At 40.5% G+C, this 27,187-nt stretch overlaps 1 protein-coding gene across 1 annotated transcript; it reads right to left on the reverse strand.

The window, feature by feature from the left end:
- Window positions 1-580: 580 nt before the first annotated feature.
- On the reverse strand, window positions 581-23,209 carry RRP15 (ribosomal RNA processing 15 homolog). The gene is made up of 5 exons (XM_082480963.1): window positions 23,136-23,209; window positions 19,449-19,723; window positions 17,462-17,559; window positions 16,401-16,602; window positions 581-1,309 (listed from the first exon to the last, which is right to left on the reverse strand). Exons 1-5 carry the CDS (start codon window positions 23,197-23,199, stop codon window positions 1,157-1,159), a joined length of 792 nt encoding a protein of 263 aa, XP_082337089.1. The 5' UTR covers window positions 23,200-23,209; the 3' UTR covers window positions 581-1,156.
- Between the last annotated feature and the right edge of the window lie 3,978 nt (window positions 23,210-27,187).

Genomic DNA, 27,187 nt, shown 5'->3' on the forward strand with positions numbered 1-27,187 from the left:
ATTCAACCCCAGCTTCTCATTTACAACACCTTAATCCCAACGCACTTCCTTCTGTATGCATAGGCTTATACAGAATACATTTTTATTATGTGTGTTAGCTTCCGCACCTTCACAACCAAACAAACTAGTTAGGAGAAATTGCTGTAGCCTAAATAAAGCCGATAGCGTTACAATGACCGATGTCTTGCAAAATTTGGTACTGTTACAGCACACACCTAAGAGGAAGGGCTTTTGTTTGACCCTTTACAGACCTGAGGAATTATAGCTGACTAAACCCACAGGATGTATCTCGGAGGTTCGGCTCCTTACTGAAAAAGGCCAGAACAACAGAACTGCAAATGAACCAAACTGAATACAATTTTATGCGGTGTTGCTGGACAAGCTCTCCCTCCTCCAACAAAACCAATTACGACAACTGTCCTTTCCTCTCTTACCAGTCTCTTAGCTTACGCAACTTCAGACTTGCAATGGAAAAAACCATACATACATATATAGACATATATATATATATACATATATATATAAATATAAAAGCTAATCAGTAGGGTCAAGTCTCTCCTTTTACAATTATGTTTCCAAAGTTGTACCCAATCAAACTAATTCTCCAAGACCAGAACTATCACATTAATGGTTACTTTTCTTTATTATCTACAAAACCTTTTCTGGCTGAAGTAGTAAAGACTCTATAGGAGTCTGATAACTTTACAAGGTGACGGCATTTCTGTGTTTATTGTAAGCCATTTCTATCACGAATTGCTAACAACTTTTCAAAGTGCAACACTGATTTGGAAATGCAGGCACACTAATACATCAATTGCCATGACTAATGTATAAACTTTTAATGACCTTGGCAAAATCTTTCTTTCGTTGGGCAGGTGCCACTATTTTGACTGTACAAAATGTTTTGGAAATATGTTGAAAATTATACATGTTTTGGAAAATATTTCAGGATTTCAGTATAGCAAATGAAGCTATATTAAATAAAAGTTTGACAGGGAGGAGAAAACACTCCAAAGTTGTGCAAGTCTTTTTTTTTTTTTTTTTTTAAAAAAAAAAAGATATATCCTCCAAGTGTTGTACATTCACAGAATGCTGACTTTTTGTCCTAACAAAGTTAAGAAGATAAAACATTATCTTGAATGGGTTTCAGTTTCATTCAGTCACTGTCATCTTCTTGTTTCAGACCACTTCTTTGTTCAGTATTGCCCTCTCCATCGCTTTCCTTGTCCCAGTCTTTCATAGATGCTCCCATCATGAAGTCATCACGCAGTATATTCCATTCTGGTCCCTCTTCAGATTTCACTTCACCCTGAATGTTTGAGGGGAGGAGAAGAGGGAACAGAGGAAGATGAGACGAATGTGAAAGGCAGTAAAAGGTGGAAGCTCTTCACGCAATCAAAACACCTCTCACACTCTTACAATTTGCATCAGCAGACCTACAAAGGACTAGCTCTTTATGCAAGTGGCACACAGAAATATGCAGGACAATCATAAATGACTTGATACTAATAAACAAACTTGTTTTAACCAACCAATAAAAGAAATATGGAAACAAAACAATTATTCCTCATGGATTAAACAGTCAACCCTGGGCATGGCTTACTTTATTAAAATCTTTCTTGGCAATCAGAATGGATTCATGATATCATTTATTAACCCCCAGGTGCTGCTTCATTAGAACACTTCTTGGCACATTTCTAAAACACAAATATGGATTTAATAAAGCCCCCCCCCCCGATTTAATATTTAACATATTCTGCGATACGTGAACCAAATACCATTTATGTGGATTATTACCTCACTACCTGGGCTTGTCATATGGTGCAAAGCTGCCTCTAAAAGAAACAAAGTTGATCTACACTCAGCAATCCACCACCACCTTACTCCAAACCTCCTACCTCTTGAAAGTGGATAAACTGAGGCCACACTACATGGACTGGTGAATAATAAAGAAAAGTGACAGGAGTGTAGTTTTAGGTTAGCACTGACAACAGTGCTTGGTTGCAGTTGTTTTAAGTGACAGATCATATTTAGGCAGTGCAACAGCCCCATCCTGTGGCAGCAGTTTTAAAGAACAGCTTGAAGCTATTCCTACATTCTTATAAAAGAAAATACTAAAACCTGTTCAATGTACTCAGGAAGGATTTCAGTGGTTTAAGCCTTAGTAGCAAAATACTCCTGAGGAACAACACGGCTCTGTGTCCAGCAGGCAAGCAAAAAATTGTCCTACCAAAGTAGAATCAGGGGCACTGAAAACAATAATTTACTTTTGTCTTTGAAACAAAGTTTAATACTGGCATCTCAGGTATGCTTTTTCCACCCCCCTGGTCAAAAAGGACAGACCTCAACTGACTCACTCTAATTTAAGTAACCAGCACCTCCTGATACTGTACAGTGCATGGGGGGTCACCGTTACAGCATCCTCTGCAGATGCAGGTTTGCCTACTAGATGCAAAATCCATAGTAAATGTATGATTGCTGTAGGCATTTGTTGATGCCTCTTCTTCGTTGTGCATTTAGAAATATGCGATACATAGAACAACGACATATTTAAGCAGACGCCTGTGCAGTTTTTGGGAGAGAGCAGCATACAGAACTTAATAGCAGGAGAAATGAGGAATAGAGAATACAGGTCCATCACTGTAAATCTAACACACCACATCACACCAACTGGAGTGCAAAAAGTCTGCCAAACAAGATACGTGTTTTTAACAGGCATTCAAAGCAGAAATGCTAAATGTGACTTCTCCTAAATGGGAAAATCTCATCTTCCTGAAAAAACAATCCAATTTTCTTATTTTTCCAATAATAATAAAATCAACAGAGATTCCATTTTTCCCCCAGATGTGCAGAACAAGGATTTTGTTTTGGTTTGGTTTTTAAACAGCACAGAAGCAGTAGGTTATTGTGAGCAATGACAGTGAAAGGCTTGGGGTTTGAAAAGCCCAACGCTCAAATTCATCACAAGCTACTATTCAGCAACCATTAACCCTCCTTTCTGGCTATGTCAAGTGAACAACAGGACAAAAGCAGGACCTCAACAAAAGAGGGATGCTGATCCTCCATAGCATTACCCACTATGTAAGGCATCACAAAAGCTTGAATAGAGTTTTACAACAAGCCCTAAGGAGAAAGACAGAGGTAGCTGGTCCCTGCCTCAAAGATGAAGATTAAAACCTTGAAAACAAATATTTAATCAATTTTAAGCATGCTCCCAAGTGAAGAAAAGCCCATGTTTCGTATCTTCATTCCTAACTCAGTTACTGCTCTATTTTCCCCTCAGAATAAAAACTACCCAAAATCTATGGTATCACGAAACATTCCTGGAGTCTTAAGAAAATACGCAGCAAGACTATTTGTGTAATTAACAATTAGTTCAACTGTAACATCGCTTCCCAACTTGCTTTATGTAAGAATGTTAATACACTTGGGTTTTCAATGCCATAATCTGGTTTCATCTAAATAAAACAAAACTGATTCTTGGCACGTGGAAAATAAACCAGCTTTCATTCTATACAACCGCTTTTGAACTTCAAGTCAGCCGTTCATCCACATCTCCCACATTTCACTACAATGCTGAAGTCCCCTTTGAACATCCCCAAACGAAAACAAAGCAGGCTGTATAAACATCAGCGTGTAATGCTCCATAAAGTGGATTCTCGGGTAAGGCAAGGAGTGAAAAATTCTGGTGTTGCTTTTTTTCCCCTCTCCTTTTTTATACATATATTTGAACGGGTTTGTTCTTTGCCTGAAGGTGTGGCAACCTATTTCAAAAAGTCTGAGAGGCAGCAGTGAGTAAAATACCTCAGGAGTCACTGGTACGTAGTGATGCACTTGTTACCATAAGCCGAAACAAGACAGACCAAGACATGCAGCATGGTTATGCTAGTGCAGACACTTATTTGCCCGGACAGACCGATTGTCCAGTTGAAAAGACATCATATAAACGAAACAAACACCATCTTGCCTGTTTGATGTGCCACCTAAGCTATCACAGCAATAGCTGAAGTCTGACACAAGTAGGGTTCTGCAGTGGGGACGTACTTTCCAAACTAATTCTGCTTTGAAGACTATAAAAGACTGTAAAATCTGCACCTGGACAAGATGAACTGAAATTCTTAGCCGAGTCCTAATAAAGCCAACCACCCACCAAACAACAAAGCTTAGGTCTGTCACCTCGAACAAACAGCTGTCCCAGGATGGAATTGCTTCCTGGATGCTTTTGGAGGAACTGGTCTACGAATGCCTCGTGGTATCAGCAGCAGCTACATAATCAACATCAAGTTAGAAATCTCCCTGGTTTGGTTCATTTCTTTACCCCTGCAAAAATTTGGAGCTAGGCAATTCACTCTTGGTAAATGGCATCACCGTAAGTATCTTCAACTGAGACCAGCCAAACTCAATACTGGAGTTGTTGCAGACTTCACTGCCGCTCAGGTGGGAGATCGATCCTCTCTACCCCTCCTGAAGTTGTCAGAAGCAGCAGCAGGATACTTGTAACTGCACATAGCTGCTTCAGTCTGCAAACAAGTGCCTTAGCTCAAAGCCTACTTCCTTTGAAAGCTTAAGGGAATTCAGTTCAGCCTGTGTAAGCCACAGGACATTGTCATTGTCATCTGTTGCTTTACCGGCACAGCAACATCCTAAAACCAGAGCAGGAAAGTTTGCCAGAGCTTTTCAGAAACCTGCGTTTAATCAGACCAAAGTCCCATAATGCTTATTGGTAAGTAACAGCATTAAAAGACACGTCTTGAAATGACAGTGCACAGATTAAAGCCAGCATTTCACTCTGCTTTTCACCAGCTCGTGTCACTTGAACATACCCCCAGTTTCTGCATCTGTAAAACAGCAAACATACCTAACATTACTATAGAGGTTCCCCTACAGCCTGCATCTGGAAGACAGTAACTGCAGGGTATTAACAAATGAACATTTTTCAGACCTAGGAATTACAATCAGCACGCTGGGCTCCCATGCCTTTGCTCCGCGCACAAGATGAAATACCAGAGCTTGCAGGGGCATCTCTCTTTACCATCACATACAATAAATGTTTATTTGTACCTGTCAGGGAAGGAATTTCTAACATAAATATCTCTCAAGCAACAACTTTAAGTCCTGAGAAAACAATTCTAACATATCTAATTAATTTGAACTACCTCCCCAGGTCCCTCTGTTTTGCTCAATACAAACATCTAAGACCTTGAAATACAGGGCAGCTTTTGTCATGATGAAGTTAAAAAGCGTAACTGCCAAAATGCATTCTTGGATACATCTGACAGTTACCTTCCCTGACAGCCTGCATCTTGCTCCAAATGACTGCTGCTATTCTGTTTCTCATCCCCAAGCAAGCTGGATTAAACCTAGCTCAGAAAAACCCAGCATAGGCATACACTGAGGTAAATCTCAATTAAAAAAAAAATTAAAAAAAAAATCACTTTGTAGAAGTGGGGGAGAAAATGGAAAACAAAAAACACCATCATAATCATTTCTCCTAAATTTGTTTTCAGGAATATCCAAGCTCACAGGCTAAGAAAATAAGTTTCCTCTAGGCTGGGGAGAAATGAAGAAAACTACAGCTGAACTATCTGCCTAAAGCAGCAACACAAGGAGAAAAATGATACTTGGGTTTAATCATCAACGCTGCTTGCAACTTTATTGAATTTGAATTACAGTGAGATATTGACTGAAAGAAAAATTCCTGTACACCTGATCACAAACAGACAGAAAAACACAGATCCGGAAGCTGAGAATATCTCCTGTACCGCTACCATCTTGAACTTCTGAGATGAAGTTTCGGCAGCAACTCACTTTGGGAAGCGTTTTCAAGCTTGCAGAAGATGCGAGCTGCACAACAGAAGTATATTCTGTTATGGCATAATTCTGCATGTTCAGAGAGTCGTTCAATACTAATTTGCATCCTCTCTCTGAATGAGAAATTAGAGCGCCTGAACTAAATTGCCTTGGTATGAAGTGACCCTACACTGCGGGTATCAGCAGTGGCACAGGAGATTTACTCAGACCACAAGGTCTCTTGTGCACACCAGAATCTGTACTGGTATTTCTAGTAAATAAATCTAAGAATGAAATTTTTTACAGTGTGTTTTGAAACCTGCTGTTCCTGTTCAAACTTCTCTGCAAGTAACGCACTGGAATTATTACTACAAGCACAACAAATACTGATTTTCCTTTTGAGCACAGCCAGAAGACCACCCAGAGCTTAATGACCTGCATGAGGAATCTCCCCATTCTCACATCCTCCTCTAGGGTTTACTACAACTGGGGATGTGTGAATGAGAAGGAATGTTTTGAGTTGGCACGGAGAGGCTTAAACATGCCCCAACCTTAGAGGGGTCAGAACTGAATTACACAATTTCTAAAAACAAGCATTCATCTGGATTTAAGCAAAGAAGAAAAATCATTAGCATCGTTGCTAAACGCTCAGTTGCAAAGACTCACAGAAAGAGCTTATGAGAGAACAGATTTTCTCAGCCTTAGTTCATCAGAAACCACATAAATCAGTATTTCTGTCAGAAAAAACAAAAATATTTTAAGAATTCAAGAGTAGCACAGGGCCCTTCTGCATACAGGATGCTCTGGAACTCCTCAGCCCATGCTGTGCTCTATCTCTGATAGCAGCCATCGCAGAAATCTTTCTGCTACACAAGGAATTTTACCACACGCTGCTGCAAGACAATGTCTGGCCATACTGCCATTGAGATTCCCGTTCAACATTTTAATGAGATGATGAACAGCATGGGCATGCAACACCCAGGAGCTACTCACAGAAAATAAAAAAAATCATCAAATAAAAACTCACCTGAAAATAAGCCTCACCTAATGAAACAATCTTATCGTGAAGTTACAATACAGGTATGAACCTTTACCCATACTAACAATTCCCCTTGTGGAATATATTCTGTAATCTGTAACTCATGTTATGTAAAATACAAGGCAAAATGAGAATGTCGTGAATGTCAAGTAATTACATCACTGTCTTTCCAATCGTGAGATCAAAACACTCCTCTGACATAAAAAAGAAAAAAAGGTCCACAGGTAAGCATTTTCAAGTAGGTACCAAATAAAAGTTAGATCTAGTAGACTGCAAATTATTTCAAAGAAGATACCGGGAAAGAGAGAAATCACACATGTCCTGTATTAGGTTATCAGGCAACACATCAGGACAGAAAGTTTCCAGACAGTATACTCTTTCAGTAAGCCATCCCTGAAAGAAATCATAGAATCATAGAATGGTTTAGGTTGGAAAGGACCTCAAAGATCATCGAGTTCCAACCCCCCTGCCATAGGCAGGGACACCTCCACTAGACCAGGTTGCCCAACGCCACGTCCAGCCTGGCCTCGAACACCTCCAGGGATGGGGCCTCAACAACCTCTCTGGGCAACCTGTGCTAGTGCCTTACCACCCTCAAAGTGAAACACTCCTTCCTAATGTTCAATCTGAACCTGCCCTCTTCTAGTTTAAAGCCATTCCCCCTCGTCCTATCGCTACATGCCCTAGTAAAAAGCCCTTCACCAGCTCTTCTGTAGGCCCCCTTTAGGTACTGGAAGGCTGCAGTATGATCTCCCCAGAGCCTTCCCTTCTCCAGGCTGAACAGCCCCAACTCTTTCAGCCTCTCCTCATAGGGGAGGTGCTCCAGCCCTCAGATCATCCTCGTGGCTCTCCTCTGGACACGCTCCAGCAGGTCCATGTCCTTCTTATGTTGGGGACTCCAGAGCTGGATGCAGTACTCCAGGTGGGGTCTCATGAGAGTGGAGTAGAGGGGCAGAATCACCTCCTTTGACCTGCTGACCACACTTCTGATGCAGCCCAGGATATGGTTGGCCTTCTGGGCTGCGATTGCACATTGCTGGCACATGTTGAGCTTCTTGTCAATCAGCACCCCCAGGTCCTTCTCCTTCGGGCTGTTCTCCAGCCATTCCGCGCCCAGCCTGTATTTGTGCTTGGGATTGCCCCGACCCAGATGTAAGACCTTGCACCTTCCTCACTGCCTCAAGGATCTCAAACTCGACCATTTCATGGTCACTACAGCCCAGGCTACCCTTGAGTTTAACACTGTCTACCAGCCCCTCCTTGTTGGTAAGAACAAGGTCCAGCATAGCTCCTCTCCTTGTTGGCTCCTCAACCATTTGGAGAAGGAAGTTATCCTCGATGCAATCCAAGAACCTCCTGGATTGCCTATGCCTTCTCACATGTGATAAAAAATACTTCTCTCCATCAGCTGGTCCTACATTTCTTAATATGTATTTCCTGTGGTAATGAAGACGTTACAAAGTTTAAAGATCAGCCTAAACATTACGCAGATCTGCAACATCATTGTTGCAAGTTGCACAGTTCCAAACCATCAAGTTGTACCTGGAAAATATGCAGATACAGCAAGAGTGTCTAGTAAAAAGCCTCCAGTCAAGACTAAGACCTTCAATGTGCTATCCCTCAGAAGTCAAGTACTAATGTCTTTCAACAGTCTACTTCAAACATCTTTGAGTCACAACAGATTTTTCTCAGATATCACCCATTTATGCAAAACACTTACGCACTATTGTAGCTGGGTACCTAAAATTTTCTGCAGGTTTTTATAAAAGCTTGCCTGTTGGCACAGTAAGGAAACATGCGGGCCTACAGCTGTTTGGAATATTTTTTGATCCTTTTTTAGAATAAATTAGCATCTTGCAGATTTTTGAATAATCTGAATGTGACTCAGATTATTTCCTACAAATGACGCTGAAATCATCCACTGTTTTTCATTATGATTCAGCAAGAGGCATAACAGAGTGAGTCCCAAAAGGTTGTCTCAAACAACAAAGGCTACAGTAATGACCAAGTCCTTCACTTCCAGCACTTAAGAAATCATCTCACAGAGTAGCTGATGAGGAAGAAGTGGGACTAATAAAAAGCCTCCTCTTCCTGACACAGGATTTCCCCTTACATTTGAGTCCCAAAACAAGTATAGAGATCCAAAATACTATGAGGCAGGAGGGGGAGGAAAAAAAAAAACCCCACACCAAAACACAAAGAACTAGCTTTTGTGTATTGTCATTACTAAATATGAAATACTGAAGTTTTTATGACTACTAAGCAGCTTGTAGGGCTCAACCTCCCTATCCTCACTGCCCCTGCTTTTACTTAAATGGCTTTAGCAACATATCCTAAATGTCTGCAAATCCATGTCTCTGATTTTATATTCCTGCAGTTTCCCTCACACCGTTGTGGGTGATTGGAAAACTCATTAAGAAACAGACCATACCCCTTAACACTCCCAGGCTGCTTTCTAAAAGCAGTTTAAACCTGAAAAGGGAAAGTGTAAACTGCCCACGATCTCAATCCCTTATCTTAGCCATCTGGCTACCCTTTCTCTGCATTTCTGACCCTTCCATCTCCTTGTACATTTCTGTATGGGTTTTCCCAACACCTGCAGGTGGAGAAGAAATGACACAGACCACATGCAAAACACCGTACAGGGTTCAGCAACAAACCAAAAAGAGGTCAGGTCTTTCCAAGAAGACAGGTTTACTATCATTTGTAGTAATAGGTTAGTACGTTTAAAATAAAAAAAAGTGTATGTTCTAAGCTTTCAGTAAATTTCAGAAACATTCATTAAAAAGTGGCCAGATTTTTCCACAGAAAAAAAAAACCAAAAACAACTGAATTCAGCAACTCTCTAACCACTGGAAGCTGGAAGCAGTTTGACCCACTACTCCTGAAGTCTACCAAGGTAACAGATGAGTAGATGCCCACGCAGGTCATTTATAATACACTAGTGCTAGTTCAACACTCTGGAAATCAGAACATTTTATACCTTAACAAAACTTCAAAGTAAGGGAATAATTTTTCAAGATAATTTGCAATAGAAAACGCTTAGATGGGGGAAACAAACTGGTTTAGATAGACAAGCTCCACCCAATCTTCCCTACTTCCAGAGAACATTTTTTATAAAACTTCATGAAATATTTAGTAAGTACATTGCCCTGCCTATAAGAGTTACAAAGCCAAAAGTAGAGAGCTGGTTTTATAAGGCTTCCAACTCAGTTTACCAGATAAAAGTCTGATAGGATTTGACTTTCTGAGCTTTGTATATTTACAGTAAGATCAAAAGAAGATGTATACCACAAGTTTTTCAAATGTGGTTGTTCTAGACATAGTTTTACTCAAAAAAAAGCCTTGCATCATCTTCTGGAGAAACAGAACACCACCATAGTATCCTGTGCACTAATAATCAAGCAGCAAGGCAAGTCAGTCTCAAACATGACAGATGGAGCTATCTCATTATTGACTGACATTTCAATCACAAGTCCCTGTTTATATTCACTTACAAAATTTACCAAACTTCAACTACTTTATGCTGAAGGGTTTCCCCCTGTTTCAATTAAAATCACTTTATCCCTTTTCACAGAAAGATGAACTTAAAATATTTTGTCTACAGCTCTATGGAGGAAAGAAAGAGACATTTCCTACAGGCATCCATTAAAGCTTTGCATAATTCATTCTTTTTGGACTTAAAAATCAGTTAAGGATGTATTTTGGTGCTGGGAATGTATCTTTTGCTATCTCTACAAACATTTTCCCAGATCTGGCCAAGTTATAAACACCTGGAGGACTGCCCTCCCCAAACCTGAGGTCATCACCTAAGTAGATATGAGCAGCATTTAGTATCCAAATTCTCTTAAAATATCTGTTCTCACTGATCACATATTATCTGCATCTTAGAAGACCGCATTCAACTGGGCCATGCGTGACTCATGATGACAAACAGGGAACTGTTTTTTCTGTGGGAGCAGTTGTCTGGGCTGCTCTCGCACGCTGGGCTGCCTGCTGGGCCCACAGGTGCAGGGAAAAAGAACCTGTTAGAAACATGAAATATGAAGTGGACAAAAAGCTTGATGGAAACAGAGTGCAAAATCACAGTTTTTTTCCCTTCCTGAATTCGGACCGAGTATCTGAAAAAAGAGAGCACAAAGGGAATACACAAATACACATGTAACAAAGACCTACATTCCCATGTTAACACAGATGTTTGTTACCAGCTACAGCAACAGATAGGGAACCGAGCTTGGAGATTTTAAAAAGCTAACCCTGCTGGCGACCCAAACTGGGTAAGTCAATACATCTTCATGTGAACAGATTTCAAGTAAAAAGATGTCACCATCAACAACTTCTAATACTGCACAACAATCCCTCACCTTAAAGAACATAGGGAATTCAGGATACAGCAAACTGGTGGCAGGCTGCACTGCATTTATCCCTAAGGATAAAAATCAGAGTACAGCATACAATTACGTAGTAAGCAGCCTTTTGGTACAAAACCAAAAAACTACATTAAAAGCATCAGCTCCAAACATATACGAGGTAACCTTGAATAAAATGTACATGCATTTGGGAAAAACAGATACAAATGCATGATTTATAAAGGAATCCAAATTAAAAGTTCCTGGGCATGGGATGGGAAAACATTTATTAAAATTGGGAGAACACATCTACTCAGGCTGCAGCTGAACTAAATTAATACTTGGCTGCCCCCTCAAATTTGCTGGAATACACACATGCCTGGTTACTCCTTCAATTAGTTCTGTAAAACCAGCAAACAACAGCTGTAGTAATAAACTTCTGCTACTCTGCAATGTCATTATCACCTAAGAAAAAAAGTTTCCTTTTAAGATTAAAAGAGGTGTTGATACACCTTACCAGATTTCTAGAAATTGTCCATGCCTTCATCCATACTTCAGGTATAAACTATTTCCTACAGCTGGCTATAGCAATTGTTCAGACTACTGTCCTTCCAAACAGGTATATGGATGAAAATAATCTTTTCTTTTTCCCCTCCCCATTTCTACACTGTGGAACTGTGGAAAAAAGCAGAACAACATGCAAATGGCTAGTACCTATGCAGCTGCAAGAAAAAGGTGGCAGTGACTCTCACAGGTTTTAAACAGATCTAATTTTTAAGACGGAAAGCACATTTATATCCCCATCTAATTTGAAAAATGAAAGCCCCCATGCCACTTCTTGTGTCCCAGCAAGAACAGCAGTCATTGTCGGAAGCGTAGTACTCCTTCTGCCCTTACCTTAACCAGTCTTCAAACTACTGCTTAAAATGAATATATTTATGAATATTAGAAGTCTTATGAACAAAAGAAAAATCTATAGTAAACCTGACTCTAATTACTGTGTTTACAAAGTACTTACCAAAAACTAAAAGCATTTATAAAGTACACATCAGGCAGAAGGAACTTTTCTGGAAAAGCATTCTATTTCAAGTCCCATATAAGCAATAGCTGATACGAAACAGCACTTGTATTCTTCTCTGCTCATCTTCCTTCCCATCAATAAATTATTTTAGAATAGGTACTGTTTTGAGACCAATGCACCATTTTTTTCCAGATGCCATCACAACACAGGAAGCCAACTGTACCTCCAAGTCATGTAGTCGGCACAGTTTACAGCAAAATTACCTTGCAGATTTTGGATCGAGGTTACTGAAGTAGACCAGGATATCCTGCTCTCACTTCCACCACTGAAATGCTCTGCAGCAGATCTGGTGTAAAAAAACTTACAAGTTGAAGCAAACACAGGTGATTCAGAAAACCATGCTACAAAGGCCTAATGCAAAATTAGAAGGTCAATGAGTACAGGTTATGCTTCTCAGGATATATTTGTAACTTTCACGCCAGTTATTTATATGTCACTAGAAAACGTTTTACCACTCAGTAATGCTTTACAGGGAGTAGTACAAATGAAAAACGGAAATTCAAGATGAGACCATCTGGTACTGAGCGGCCCTGTTGTAACTGACATGCAGCAAGGGAGATGACTTGAGCCTGCTCCGGGAATCTTAACTCTGAATTTCTTTGATTTCTTACAATCAAGATTTCAAGACCTCATGTAATTCACTACATCGGTCAACATGTCTCTGCAACTCTAAGAGATCAGAAACTTCACTCAGCCCTGGAAGCAAAGGTATTTCCCTAACCCATAATGCTAAGAGCACCGAGAAATATCTTAAGAACCTGAAGGTACTGCCACTACCTACTTCTGTATTTCCTCTGTAGACATAAAGATGACTTCAGCATCTAGGTCTGGAAAGACAGCATCTCTGATATGGACCTTTTTTAAACTTACAGTTTAATAGTGTGTCTTATGGTATCTTACAGGTGGGAAGCTGCAAGATACAACCAACACATACTGAAATGAAAATCTGGTCTGTAAGGATTGTGTTGAACCAAATTGAAAGCTCTCATATCTCCCAATAAATGCTTCCCCAAAAAAGCCAACCCCAAAACCAACCAACCAAAAAAAAAAACCAAAACCAACCCCCCAACCCAAACCACCCAACAAACCACCCAAAAAACAAACACAGGGGATTTTCTAAAGTGAGAAAATTATTACATTTTTCTTCCACATTGCAAGGCTTTCAGATAAGGTGGTGAGGGGTGGGAAATTAGATGATCTTACCCAGAGGCAAGCATCATGTACAGTACCTTGGAAAAAAACAGGGAAAAATATTACACAAGTCAGCTGGCTCAGCAAGGATTAAGAAATACCTTGATAAACAGCTAATGATATGAAAGGCAAAGCTTTTGGCTCCAGCTCAGAAAAGTAATTACTCCCATCTGGGCATACAAAACCCCAAGAAGGGCTATAGTTTCCCATGGCACAGAAAAATTTTCACAGCTTTACCGTGTTTCTTTCACAGCTACATTGGGTGGGCATACACCAAGTAATATTTAGGCCAATAGCTAAAAGTATACAAGACTATAAACAATGTTCTCACAGGGCACAGGTTACCTGTCCTTCCCATCAATGCATGAAACTGATGGAAATAGAAAACAAACTTCAAATGGTTGTGCTACCGTGAAATCCCACTGATACAGAGTCTTCACAGAGCATTTAACTTTTTCTCACACATACATATACCTGATTAAATAGTCAACCACAACAGAGCTTTATAAGGGGTTTCTTCAACAACCCCTGACATTTTGAAGAAGCCACCAAACTTTCAAAAATGTATCAGCAAATTTTGCATTCAAAAAGCGCTGTAGAGTAAGAAAAAGCATTTGCCCATTCTCACAAATATAGTCAAATATCCTTTCATAGCACAAGGCTGGAGTCAAGAGAGGTTTGCTTTCACTGGGAAAACTTTATTCTGCTATTTTTCCTGCTGACTGCTTGTTTTATGTGGGTGGGGTAGAGTTTTTATTGTTCTGGACTGCATTTTAATTGATGGCAGAGTGCCTGAAGTTTGGGATTGGCATCTCTTCCATTGTTTTTGTTGAGATAAATAAATGTATTTCCCCCCTCTTTTTTAAAAATGAAATACATGCCTTACTCTCAACTGCTAAAAACAAAGCAGGCTGCTACAAAAAAAAAAAAAAAAAAAAAACACCAACACAAAACAAATAAACAAAAGCTTTCAGATGGCACGAGCAATCTACCAAACTCCTGCTGCAAGGAATTCAACACCCAAAAGCCTCATCTCTGCTTACTACCCTCTCAAAAACGCTCAAAGACCAAGAAGCAGAGATATGACAGTGAAGGCCAGCAGTACTGTTCAGTGGCTAAATGTCTGTGTAATTCTGAGGAGGAGACTGAAGATTGGCCTCAACCTCAGGCATCAACAACTATGAGGGTGGGAGCCTACTAAACGGGTAAGATATGTTCTCAAGAGAAAATAAGGCAGATTAAGAACAGCTTGAAAATCAGTTACTAAAGAGCTTGGTTCAGTACTGAATGGAGAGTCACTGAAGCAAATGCAACGAGGGAGGGAAAGGGTGGTCTATCCAGGCAGACGTGGCTATTCAAAAAAACCAAACCAAACCAACCAAAAAAGCCACCCCCTCTCCTCAAACACAAAACCAAACCTACAAGTATAGTAATCAAAAAATGCAAAATCTGAAGGTTTTGTTCACAAGCAGTGTGAAAGCAGCACCTATATCAATATTCAAAACCAACACTACCAGCCAGCACCTAAAGCATCTCCAGAGCACTTTAATGGAAATATGCTGTTACTGACGCTGCCAAAGTAAGACTTGTTTTTATAGTATAGAAACATTTGCAATCTATGTTTTCTGACCTAGTAATTAGAAAATTGCCCCACTACAATCTAACACAAAGAAAAAAGGTCCTAGGGTTTTGTTCAGCTATTGATTCAATGCCTACTACAATAGTAGTTGGCACTGCTATCACTCTGATGTTCTTCTGCTATTATGGAGGGGTGGAAAAATAGGGGGGAGGGGGGGGAAGGAAACACACACAGACACACTCCCCCCCAAACAAGCAAGCTGGAATTATTTAAGGAGAAATAAAGTGTCAGCACCAAGCTAAATTGTTCTCATTATCCAAAGAATTTAAAAAATACTTTAATATTACACTTGCATGAAAATTGTATGAGCTCTTCATGCCAGGCAGTGTTTCAGCATGCTCCCCAAGTGCACACAAACAAAAAACATATGACAAACTGTTGTCTCCCAACTGATTAAAGTATTTCTTCCTGGCACAGAAAAGCACTTAGTTAACTGCTGTGAGTCTGGGCCAACAGAAGTATTCCACCCACTACCAAGCACAAAGTTCAAACCTGAACACAAATACGCTTCAAAAACATGCAGCTTCTGAAATATGAGAAAGAGTATGTCTGAGCAACTTGTTTTCAGCCCTGAGCTACTTGATGAATTAAAAGAACTGACACAGAGTTGGACAAGTCCAACTAAACTGTGTCTCTCTTGAGCATGTTTGGAAAAAGTGGGATGTGTTAAAATACTTCTTTCCAAAACATCGTAATGGCAATAAAGCCACAACAGCCTAACACACACAGAACTAGGGGAAAAAAAAGCCTACATATAGTGTTCAATATGTCTCAGTTTCTTTCTGCTGCTATATTGACTTGTATGGAAAAGCCCTTCAGTTCCAGATATGATAACCATCCAGAGGAATTAAGTCTGAAATGCCCAAAACTGTGGGTACACACAAGTAGTACAGTCTAATATACCATGTAAGATGAAGAGCCCCCATGCCTTTAACAATTTTAAAGAGCTGGTAACTACTATTGGCCAAATTCTAATATCACAACCCACTAAAATCTAGCAGTTTGTTCCACGGTTGGTGCAAAATCCAAGATAAAATCCATTTTTTCATATTCTTTTTTAAAAAACACAGCTAAACCAAGTTATTTGTATACAAGGTTTAATGTCTTACCAGAAGAGCTTCCAGTGTTTTGTAACTTGATACTCAAAAGATAGGGAAAACAGGCTAAGAGCTGCTTGCTCCATTCCTAAGTAGTCTCAAAAAAACCCCAGGCACTTGGATCACAGCTGTTCTGAAGAGCATGGACATTAATGGACAGTAACTATACTAAGAAGGTATCATGTACGCGTTTCTTCTCCCAGACGAAGCTTACCTGTTTACTTTTCATGGCCTTTCCAGCAGAATTCTTGCTTCCTTTAGCACCCTCCATGTTTCTTAAAACATTGATGAAATCTTTCTTTGAAACAGATGACAGCAGTTTAGCACGCTGCCTGTCAGAGCTCCCACCTTTCTTCACCTTCTCATCAACGTTCTTTTGGTGCGTCCTGACAGCATTAAATAATTGTACAACACCTCTGGGATGAGGAAAAAAAGCACAGAACAAAACAAAGATTTTAACTCACGTTCAAATTACAGAAATGAACCCTCTATCAAAGCAACTAATCCGTGTAGATGCTGCATGGCTTATAGCTCCCCAAATTGGTCACTTAAAACCTCGATTCCATTAAGAAGTAACATTTACTACAATGTAAGAGACTTCCAGTTTTCACTCTTCCTTCACACTTATTGCTAGGAACCAGTAACAAACAAAACCACAAATAGCTATTCAGACCCTGAAGTAAGCATGGTAACACGGCACCGAGATTACTGCAAGAGCAGGTCTCATCCCCAGAAGCATGTTACTTGTCCAACAATCAGCTATTAAATTCCTCAGACAAGATCTTAAAGAGCAGCTGAAGTAGGGGGAACAAAACAGAGGAATGAGTAGACAGACAGATACAAACAGCACACCAAGGTGTTCAACTAGTTCTGCGACACCAAACTACTGCATCGCAGAACAGGCAACTGAACTTCACAGATGTGGATCTGGTGAATCCTCTGCAGAGAAGGAAAAAACCAGAGTAGCAGAAACAACTATTCTGCATTTTTAAAGCATTAAATTAACAAAATAAGGGGATCCAACAAAACACTTCTGTTAAGCAAACATTACATTCCCATCTAAATTTTTACTTTTTCATAAAGCTTCTGAAATCTTTTGTTGAACTTGATACTGTACAATGCAAACCTGCATATAAATCACTCTGCTCCTGCTAGTCAATTCTTAAGAGTTCAATCTGATTGGAAACAGATTACCTGTGCAGGCCTTTTCTTCCCCTTTTCCCTCCTTTTTTCGATATACAAGTATTTAAGCAAAGCATTCAGAAAAACTCTTACCTCGTGGCAGTTCTCTGAAGATTTTTTTCTCTGTCTCGGTCTTTGACAACATCTGGCTTCACTCGGCACATCATTTCCCACTCCCGCTTTTTATCGAGCTGCGTTATAAATATTGTTATGTGAAACAACACGGAACATTTGAGAATGCAGCATACTCTGACAGAGTATGTAGCATGAGCGAAAAAGAAGATTAATCAATGCATCTCAGTTTCATTTGAGGCTAAGGGGCACTCAAATATGGGGCTGGGAAACAGGTCTGAGGCAAGTCTCTTGCACTGACACACCAGGGGCCACAGTCAAATCTCAAAGAGCCACTTGCCTTCTGTAACAAAAACTAGGGAAGAGTCACACCAGAGTGATGCCTCTTGCTCAAGACAAGCAAAAGGAGTTTAGAAATACTCAAATCCTTTCACACTGGCTGCTACAGACAAGGAAATTATTCAAAGACAGCTTTCAACTCCGAGCCTTCACAAGCTGATCACAGAGAAATTTATACATAATAAAATCCTGGGTCTATCAAGATAGGCATGTCACATTTTGAGCCTTGGGAATTTGACTGCCCCCACTGAGCTAATCATGGTACAGCTTTGTGACCAACAGTGACGCATGGCAAAGACTACAACTGGCAGAACTCGAGCACCAAGTGCTCATTAGAGAACAACTCCTGTGCACAACACTTATTTTCGTCTCTTTTTTTGAGGCGCACTGTTTCAAAATCAAACTGACCTGTTTTCCCATTACCTGGGGTCGCAACACCACCAGCTTTTTTTCTGCTGCAACAGGAGAGCACTGTATTTCGCCAGCCTCTGCTTCAGGTAGCGATTTATTTATTTATTTCCTTTTTACCAATTTAACAATATTCTAGGCCTGGTGATGTTGCACTAAGTCTGTTTTATGCAAGAAGTCTTTCACAGAATTTCAGAGTCCTTATCTTTGTAATTCCAGGAAGACTACTACAGATTTCTGAGTTTTTGACCATGTTTTGGCCTTTTATCGAAAGAATTGCCCTATTCGAGCTTCCATCAGCAAGAAATTAATAGAAGGCAGACTGTTCTCAAGTTTTTACAAGGGTAAACAAGTCAGTTTGGGGACCTGCAGCCCACCTGTGCTTTGCAGTACTCCCACATATTTACTGGATGAGAACAGGCATTTAGGATAACCGTAAGTGAGCAGATGCCATGCTGATTCTCTCTGTATTTAACAGGCAGGCCATGGCCTAACCACAGCATGTCCCAGACTGTCAGGAGGATAACCTGGTGATCCCATTGAAACAGAACTGGTAAGATGAGACATTAGAACTATTAATGTACTTTTACCCTGAAGGTAAATCAATCACAGCCTGGAATTAAAAGTTCCACTAAAGACACACAAACAAATGACTTAATTGCCAACACAGTTTTGTTTTCGTCGTAACAGTTTCAGAACCAGAAGCCATTTAGGGCATGGACACTGTAATAGAAAACTCCTACCAGGAAAATCATTGAGGGAAGCAAATAATGATTCACAGCTACGTCAATGATTACTGCAGTCTCAACTTAGAGACCTCTGATTTTGGAAGTCGCAACAAGAATTCAAATGAAAGCAGTTTTCTTCTTTTTCTCCCCCTCACTTTTGATGAGAACTATTTCAACTTGTAATGCTGACAAAGTGCATTATACCCCAAATTAACAATAGCAATTATAAAACTAAGCTTAAAGCAGCTGCTTTCACCCTCCCAACAACAAAAACACCTTAAGGTGACAGCCCAGATAGTCCTGCTGCCAAAGATTAGCCTGCCTGATGGCCCAGAAAAAACAGTAAGGGAAAAATCCCTACAGCATCACTGTCTGAAAAGTAAAAAATCTGAAGCTACTCGAGATAACTGTGGAGGAGAGATTCCAAAACTGAGACAGTCTCAGAACACTCTCCCAAAACCCTGCTGCGGGGACCTTGCATGTATCCCCATCTGACTGTGACTACACAATGAAATACTGCATGTTTTTCTCACCTTCATCCTCCTCTCCAGCCTTTCTTGCTTTTCCTTTTCTTTCTCCTTCTCCAGTTTCTTATTCTTGGCTAAGATGGTGGACTTATTTTGTGGAATCTTTTTGTTGAGCACTTTTGCCATGGCATCTGCCCAGCCTGCACTTGGGCCAGCTTTGGAGCTTGTTGCCTCTTCATCTGCATTGCCAAGGGCTGCCGTTTCATCTTCATCATCACCATCCAGGGCTTCACCTCCTGAAGAGTAGCTGTCTTCTGGAAGTCCTGAGCTTAACTCAGAATCTAGGGATAAAAAAAAAACAAAACAAAACAAAAAAAAGTATCAGGAGTTCTGTTTCTAGTAAGGATTCATCACTAGTATAACTTGCTCCATATGTAAATGTTACGCGAGTTCAGGGCCATGTACTGCTTACTGTTACTATTAATTCCTTGAGCAGGAATACACCATCATAATGAATTTATTAGAAAGTATCCAGTGCAAGTGCCTGCTCATCTCAGTGATGATTTAAAGTGATTTAAAGAGGTTCAGTAAAAGGCAAAAGGCAGCCTTGGAAACTAGATTAATGAATACTTTGATGCTTAGGAGTGGCAAGTTTGGGGAAAAAAAAATGTGTTTTCCAGTTCAAAAATTATAATTTATAGATGCATATACACATACACACATACATATGTATGTACACACTTATATACAAACCGCAACAGTGACATCTAGTGCTTAAATGCAAACAGCCACATGGATTACATTGAAGGTAGGGGGGTATTTTTTACATGAAAGCAAAATCTGCTCAAGGAAAACAATACCAGCAAAAATACGATTACCTAAGCATAATGAACACAGAGGGGAGACTGCTTTGTGAAACAAAGAATCAAGACAGTTGTCAGGTAGCTCAAAATAAACCAGAGGCACTGAGCTTTTCTGGTAAAAGTAACTACTCAAATTCTTGATACGCAAATAAAACACCCCCAAATTCGAGTTCCCTTACCCTATGACCCCTTCAAAACAAAAAAGAAGGAATTAATGTTAAAATACTGAAGTCCAGAATCAAGCAACAGCAAGACAGGAGAGAACAGCCAACTAGACAGCAAATAAAACACAAAAAGAATCTACCACTTCCCTCATCAGTCTGTTACGTGGCTCAAATACCAAAATTAGTCTTTAACAGTGCAGGATGATTAACTAGAATGAAATGGACTGCAAGTTTAGAGTGTGCTAAAATACGTTTGGTTATTTCAGTGGGCCCACTTTACCACGTAATCAAGAGCAAAGCGTGTAAGTCCTGCCACTATTAACTACCACTCCACTAATATTTGTGCCACCCAAAATTTTAAAATTAATTATCTTACATACAACTTTCAAGGCCGCAAATTAAGTGCTAGACAGAAGACTGGTTTCTGACACCTTCACAGTCCCACCAGCAAGGGGACAATTCCCTACCAACTCTGAGATACCAGCTTACTGGTTTTCATCCACCTCCCACTCTCACACTACTTTAAAAAGAGTATTTAAAATCACAATGTTAAGTACTACTGAGCCAAGTGCTTGACTTTGCAAGCACTACTACATACCTTTATCAACCAGCTCCTTAAGAGAATGAAGTCAGGACTGCTTCACAAGATATATTTACCGTAAAACCACGTAGACAGCTACTAACTATATTCCCTATTAATTGCCTATTTCATTACTTAACAAACATAAACATGCACTCCGTTGTCAGACTAACTCATTACTCAGCCTTCTCCATATGCCTTTTTGAAGCAGCAAAAACCCCAACATAGCAGCAAAACAGTGGCATTAACCAATTTAAAACAAATCCTCTAACACCCAGGCATGTTGAGAGGCTCAGAAAGCATTTAGTTATTATCATGGAAAGAAGCAAGATTATATGTTTACATCACAAATGTGGAAGAGAAACACTTACTGAATATTTGCTCATTATCTACATCAGTATGATTTTTACTACCACCGAGGTGAAGTGTTACGTCACATTCCACACATGATAAATTATGAGAGGTGTTTTCTTTTTTTTTCCCAATAGTCCTTACTATAAATTGGAAATTTAGAAGTGGCAAATTTGTTCAACACATTCAGAAGCTACTAAAGACATTCTTTTTATGATATCAGTACATCTGCATATCCTGATTTCCAAATTAAAGAAATAAAAATGCAAACCACTGCATGTAAAGAAGTAGGTGCATCACTACATTCCCACATGTAAAACAATTTGTCAAGTTTTCACCCCTAAGCCTTGCTAGAATATTCATAGAATCATAGGGTTGGAAGGGACCTCTGGAGATCATCTAGTCCAACCCCCCTGCCAGAGCAGGGAAATTGCTATCTAGCAGGGATATTGCTATCTAGTTTTTAAATAAGGCGTCAACCCCTACTTGTGACTTTTTATACATACAAATGCTAACAGCTACCAGAAGTCTGGTAGTTTTGGACAAACTTCCACCATTAGCCATAAAAAACAGAACAGAAGTATAAAGAGGAAAATTGCAAAAGCATGTATTAGTCTCCTTTACATAATATTTTCTGCTAATAAAGTAGGAGAATGCTGGATTATACCAACAACGTTTTGCTTTCAACAATTACAGAAAGATGAACGTGGCTTCAACAAACAGCCATGACTCATTCTTTAATACATCAGAGGATCTGTCAAGAGCATGAGATAAAGCAGAAATACTTCAAAGTAATTTAAACTAGATTAACTCTATCAGAAGTAGGACCTGGGGCTCTGTTCTCAATCGCAAAGATTGAAGACTGGCATAGAGTTAATATAAGAAGTCCTAATTGTGTGTGTGGGGGAAATGTACATCTCCACACTTTATTCTTCTAAACTTGCTCAGTGATCTAAGTGTAGGCACGTAGAGTTAAAAATAGCAATCATTCAGAAACGAGCTCTGAAGGAAGCTCCCCCACAAGGGAGCAGTTTTGACACTCAAACCAAACAGAACCACCACGACCTACAGCTCCAAACGGCCACAAACTTTATTGCTCCCAGAATAAAGAAAAAACAAGAATTATCCAATTACATGATATAATTAAAAAGCGATCAGAACTAGGTAGATACACCCTCACAACACACGAAGAGGCAAGAATGAATGGAGAACCACGGGTAAAGAATGGATTACGACTGTTTTTATGCTGTGTTTGTGCTCTCCTGGTGGATTACTGTAATCGGTGTATCTCACAGGTTTCCTTCAGAGCAGGAAGTAGATTCTTGTCACAAATAGACACATATATCACACATAACAATAAGTTATTTTGGTGAGCTCAGGGAATAAACGAGCTGCTGTCGGTACTCCACGGACTACGTAGAAATAAATAATAATAATTAAAAAAAAAAAACAAACAACAACAAAACCAAACAACACAGAAAACCCCAAAGCGACAGCGCAGGGAGGCCAGGGCCGGCGGGCAGGGAGCGGGCCCAAGGCCCGGAGCTGCAGGAAAGCCACCGCAGGGAGCTCCACCAGCACCCCGCTGCCTCCACCCCACCGGGAAGGGGCTCCCGCAGACGAAGGAGAGGGGGAAGGAGGGCCTCGGGCCCACCGGCGGGCTCGGACGGGCTTCGAAGGCTCTCCCCGACCCACGGGGAGAGGACAGTGGGCCGGGGAGAGCCTTCGAAGGCCGTCGGAGCAGAGAAAGACCCAAACCCCTTCCCGCTCCCATTGGAAAAGAGGTGCCCGTTACCGCTGTCCGCCTCCTCGCCCGCCGCAGCCCCGCATCCACGTGGGCGCGCCACGGCAGCCGCCATCTTCCCCCGGGGTCCACACAGTATTGCCTTCCGGCCCGGCCACTGCACCGCGAATCTGCGTTCCGCCTCCAAAGGTTCCGGGCACAGCGAGCGGCGGCGGTTTCCGGGGAGGGACCCGGGCCTGAAAAGGCGCGTGGGCACATCGGCAAAGCCGTGGGGATCTGCGGGGTTTTGTTTCACCAGATAAGCGACATAATTGAAAAAAATAAATAAATAAAGCAGAGAGGTCTGCCTGGGCTTCGCCTCTCTCTCAAGCCCAGGGAGGTCCGTGGGTCTCCAGCAGCCCTTCCAGCAGTGGGCAAAGCCCAGCGAGACTCTGAGGGCCTCCCCGCCACGGGCTGCTCCCGCCTTCGCAGGCGCCATCTTGGGGTCGCCACCAGCCGGGCTCGTCCTCGAGCTTCGGTACATGGAGAAAGGCCGCCTCAGCCGAAGCGTGGAGAGTAACCCTGCAAAAGCTCAAACCCAGCAAAGCCCCAGCGGGTTATTCTCTGCTGATTACTCCCTTCTACTTTGGGGAGCCACAGTGAACGTGGCAATGATAAATGCATGTGTTTACTGTAGATTGCGTAGCGGGAAGAGGAATTGGAAGTCTTTCTGGTCAAGGCCCAAAAAGAGGATAGTTTTCAACACGGGAAGGACTGAAAAACTGGAACTTTCTTCTGTTGGCATCCATTCAAATTAAAAAAAAAAAGCAACCCAACAAAAAACAACCCCAAATATTTATTGGGGGTTGAAGAGGAATGAAAAAGTAGAATTTTGGCATTTCACAGAATCACAGAATGGTCAGGGCTCGAAGGGATCTCTGGTATTGGGGGTTGAAGAGGAATGAAAAAGTAGAATTTTGGCATTTCACAGAATCACAGAATGGTCAGGGCTCGAAGGGATCTCTGGAGATCATCTAGTCCAACTGCCCTGCCAGAGGAGGGTAATTTGAATTTAATTCAAATTAAAAAAAAAAAAAAAACAAACAAACCAAACCAACAACACATATTTGGGGAGTTGAGAAGGAATGAAAAACCGGAATTATCTTCTGTTGGCATTTCATTCAAATTAAAAAAACAAACAAACAAACAAACCATTTATTTGGGGTTGAGGAGGAATGAAAAAATGGAATTGTCTTCCATTGGCATTTCATGCAATTTTAAAAAACAACAACAAAAAACCCCCAAACATTTGTTGGGGGTTGGGGAGGAATGAAAAACTGGAATTGTCTTCCCTTGGCATTTCATTCTAATTAAAAAAACAAACAAACAAACAAACAAAAAAAACATTTATTTGTGGTTGAGGAGGAATGAAAAACTGGAATAATCTTCTGTTGGCATTCATTCAAATTAAAAAAAAAAAAAAAAAAGAAAAAAAGAAAAAAAAAAACAAAAACCCCCAAACATTTACTGGAGGTTGAGGAGGAATGACAAGCTGACATTATCTTCCTTTGGCATTTCATTCAGATTTAAAAAAAAAAAAAGCAAATAAAAAACCAACCCAAACATTTATTATATTCTCTTAAAGATAATGCCATTTGCACACTGATGCTTCCACTTACTACTTTGAATATGTTTCTTCTACACAAGAGATGTCCTCTGAGGATACTCATAGGAGGGTGCTCTCAATCTTTAAAGTTACTCTGTGCTAGCAGTTACCTGTGGGGCTCAAACCTCCTCAGACACCCAAAGGCACTTGGGCCCCAGATAGGTGGGTGAGACATGGACTCTCTGTAGACAATTCTGCTTTTCTTCTGTGTGTCCGAAATGACATGTTCCACCACACATCTATTCTGGGATGGGCTGGGATGTTAACCTCCAAGTGACAATTACTGGATCCACCCAAACTACGCTGATTTAATGCTTAGCATGATGAATTCAAGTCCTAGATCACTGACTATGCTTTAAGTTCTTTTACAAATTTTTCAGATTAATATTCTAGAAATGTTTGCAAACTCTGTTCAGTTGATGTACTGAAATCCCTCTTAATGGTAGTATTTGGTTTTAGCACTGGGTGTTCAGAAGAGCAGACTATCCACCATGTGTAGAAAAAAACCCCCACCTCTTACCTTAGGTTATAGAATTTCTTATCTTAGTAACACTAAGTTTCTGTCTCTTCACAACCAGTAAACGGACACACAGATTTTAAGGCCAGACTGTGACACTACCAGTCACCCCGTTACTCGATGCATCTATAAGAAGTGTATCTTGAAAAAAGCATCAGTTAGAAGACCAACACTGAAATAAGTTGATCTTCTCAGGTATCTTCTTACTTAAAATCACTCCAAACTAAACAGGTGAAAGTTTGTTATCAAGAACTGCTGTTAGTGTAACAATTAAGTATGCTGGTAGGCAGGAGCTCCAGGTTTCCTTGGAACCCTAAGGTGCAGTACAAATAACCTTGGATGTTGAAAATTATGGCTATAGGTATGAGTATAGCTAGTGATGTATCTGAGAAGATTTGCCCAAAAAGCTTGGTGTCTTAGGTCATAATCCTTAAGCATGATCATATGGATGAAATACTGCACTCCTCTGCACCTTCACTGACACCTTAGAGAGTCTGTATACATAAACACATATTAAAATATGGAATGGTGGCTCATATTGTAAATGAGGTGCAAGGCAACGCTATACCTAGATATTAATGATCTCAGACTGGTGGTTTGATTTTAAGATGACTTTGTTGTTTTTTAAAGCTCAATTATCATATGGTGGTGCCTCAGAAACAGGAGAAAAATGTAACATGTAGAGTATGCTTCAGTATTTTTCAGGTATTAAAATCTATTTATTGATTTCTACACCCTGTATTTTTGTAAATTAATATTTCACTTGTTGTCGCTACCCTGCACAGTCAGTGACCCGTGTCTTTGTACTTCCATCATTACATGTTTTTTTCCTAATGATGTGGGTGGCAGCCAAGATAGCAAATTCCTTTTGCTACCTCCGTATCAGGTGGAAAAATTAAAAATTGGAGAGAGGTCAGAAAAGAGTGACAGAAATTATTACATGGCCGGGGAAACTGTTTTACAAGGAAAGATTATAAAGGCTAAGTATGTTCGTCTTGGTTAAGTGCCAGCTAAGGACAAACAGTATTGGACTTATTGTTTCTATCATAAGCTGTCCTGCAGAGCAGAGCTATGTGTGACGAATTTCAGTCTAATTCATTGTTACAAGCAAAAAGAAACACTGTGCTGAAATATTTGGGCCTCCGCTATGATCTGCAGAGTAAGAGGGAAACCATAAACATCCCCATGATGTTTCATGAAGAGGCCCAAGCTTTACAGGAGACATATTTCCTAATGTTTTATGCTGTAGAGCTCAAATCCTAGGGTGTCTGCCAATAATAAGCACTAACCATTTGGTCAAGTCTGCTATACGATGATAAAGACACTTACCATTTGCTTGGCATGATTCATCTCTGAATCACGTTGCGTCGGAAGGGACACTGCTAAGAGAAGGTTATTAAACTGCACAGACAAAAAGCTCTTCCAGTATGGCAATTACAGTCCTCATTTCCTAGTACACACACCTTATTGAACATGTCTTAGTCTTGGTATCATATTTGTCTTGGAAGTATGTCAAAATCCTCAGATTAAGTCCTGTAATGGGTTCCGATAAATGACGGGTCTGAACCTTCTTGCCTCAGACTGAATTAACAAGTCACATCCCTGATAGCATACTTCTCTCCACAAGCATTATCCCGAAGCATTTGTCAGCAAATTTGTTGCCAAACCTCATTTCAAATGACTGTCATTGTCTCCCATCACTCTGGCCTGAATGTTCTTCTGTACTGAAATTGTGGTCTGAGGAATGCTGGAGATATAACCAGCCTACAAAGTCTTTCCAATCCAGACAAAGCAGCAGTTACCTCCCAGTTTATCACTGTCAGCAGCATTGTCTGAAGAGCAGCAGAGGCACAAGCTGGCATTCTGCAGCTGCAGGTCGGTAGTACAACCATGGCTAATGAGACAGTGCATGAAAGTTTGATCTGTGGATGCAGCAGAGCC

This window comes from Vanellus vanellus, assembly GCF_965231255.1.
Source record: "Vanellus vanellus genome assembly, chromosome: 3".
Taxonomy (NCBI): Eukaryota; Metazoa; Chordata; class Aves; order Charadriiformes; family Charadriidae; genus Vanellus; species Vanellus vanellus.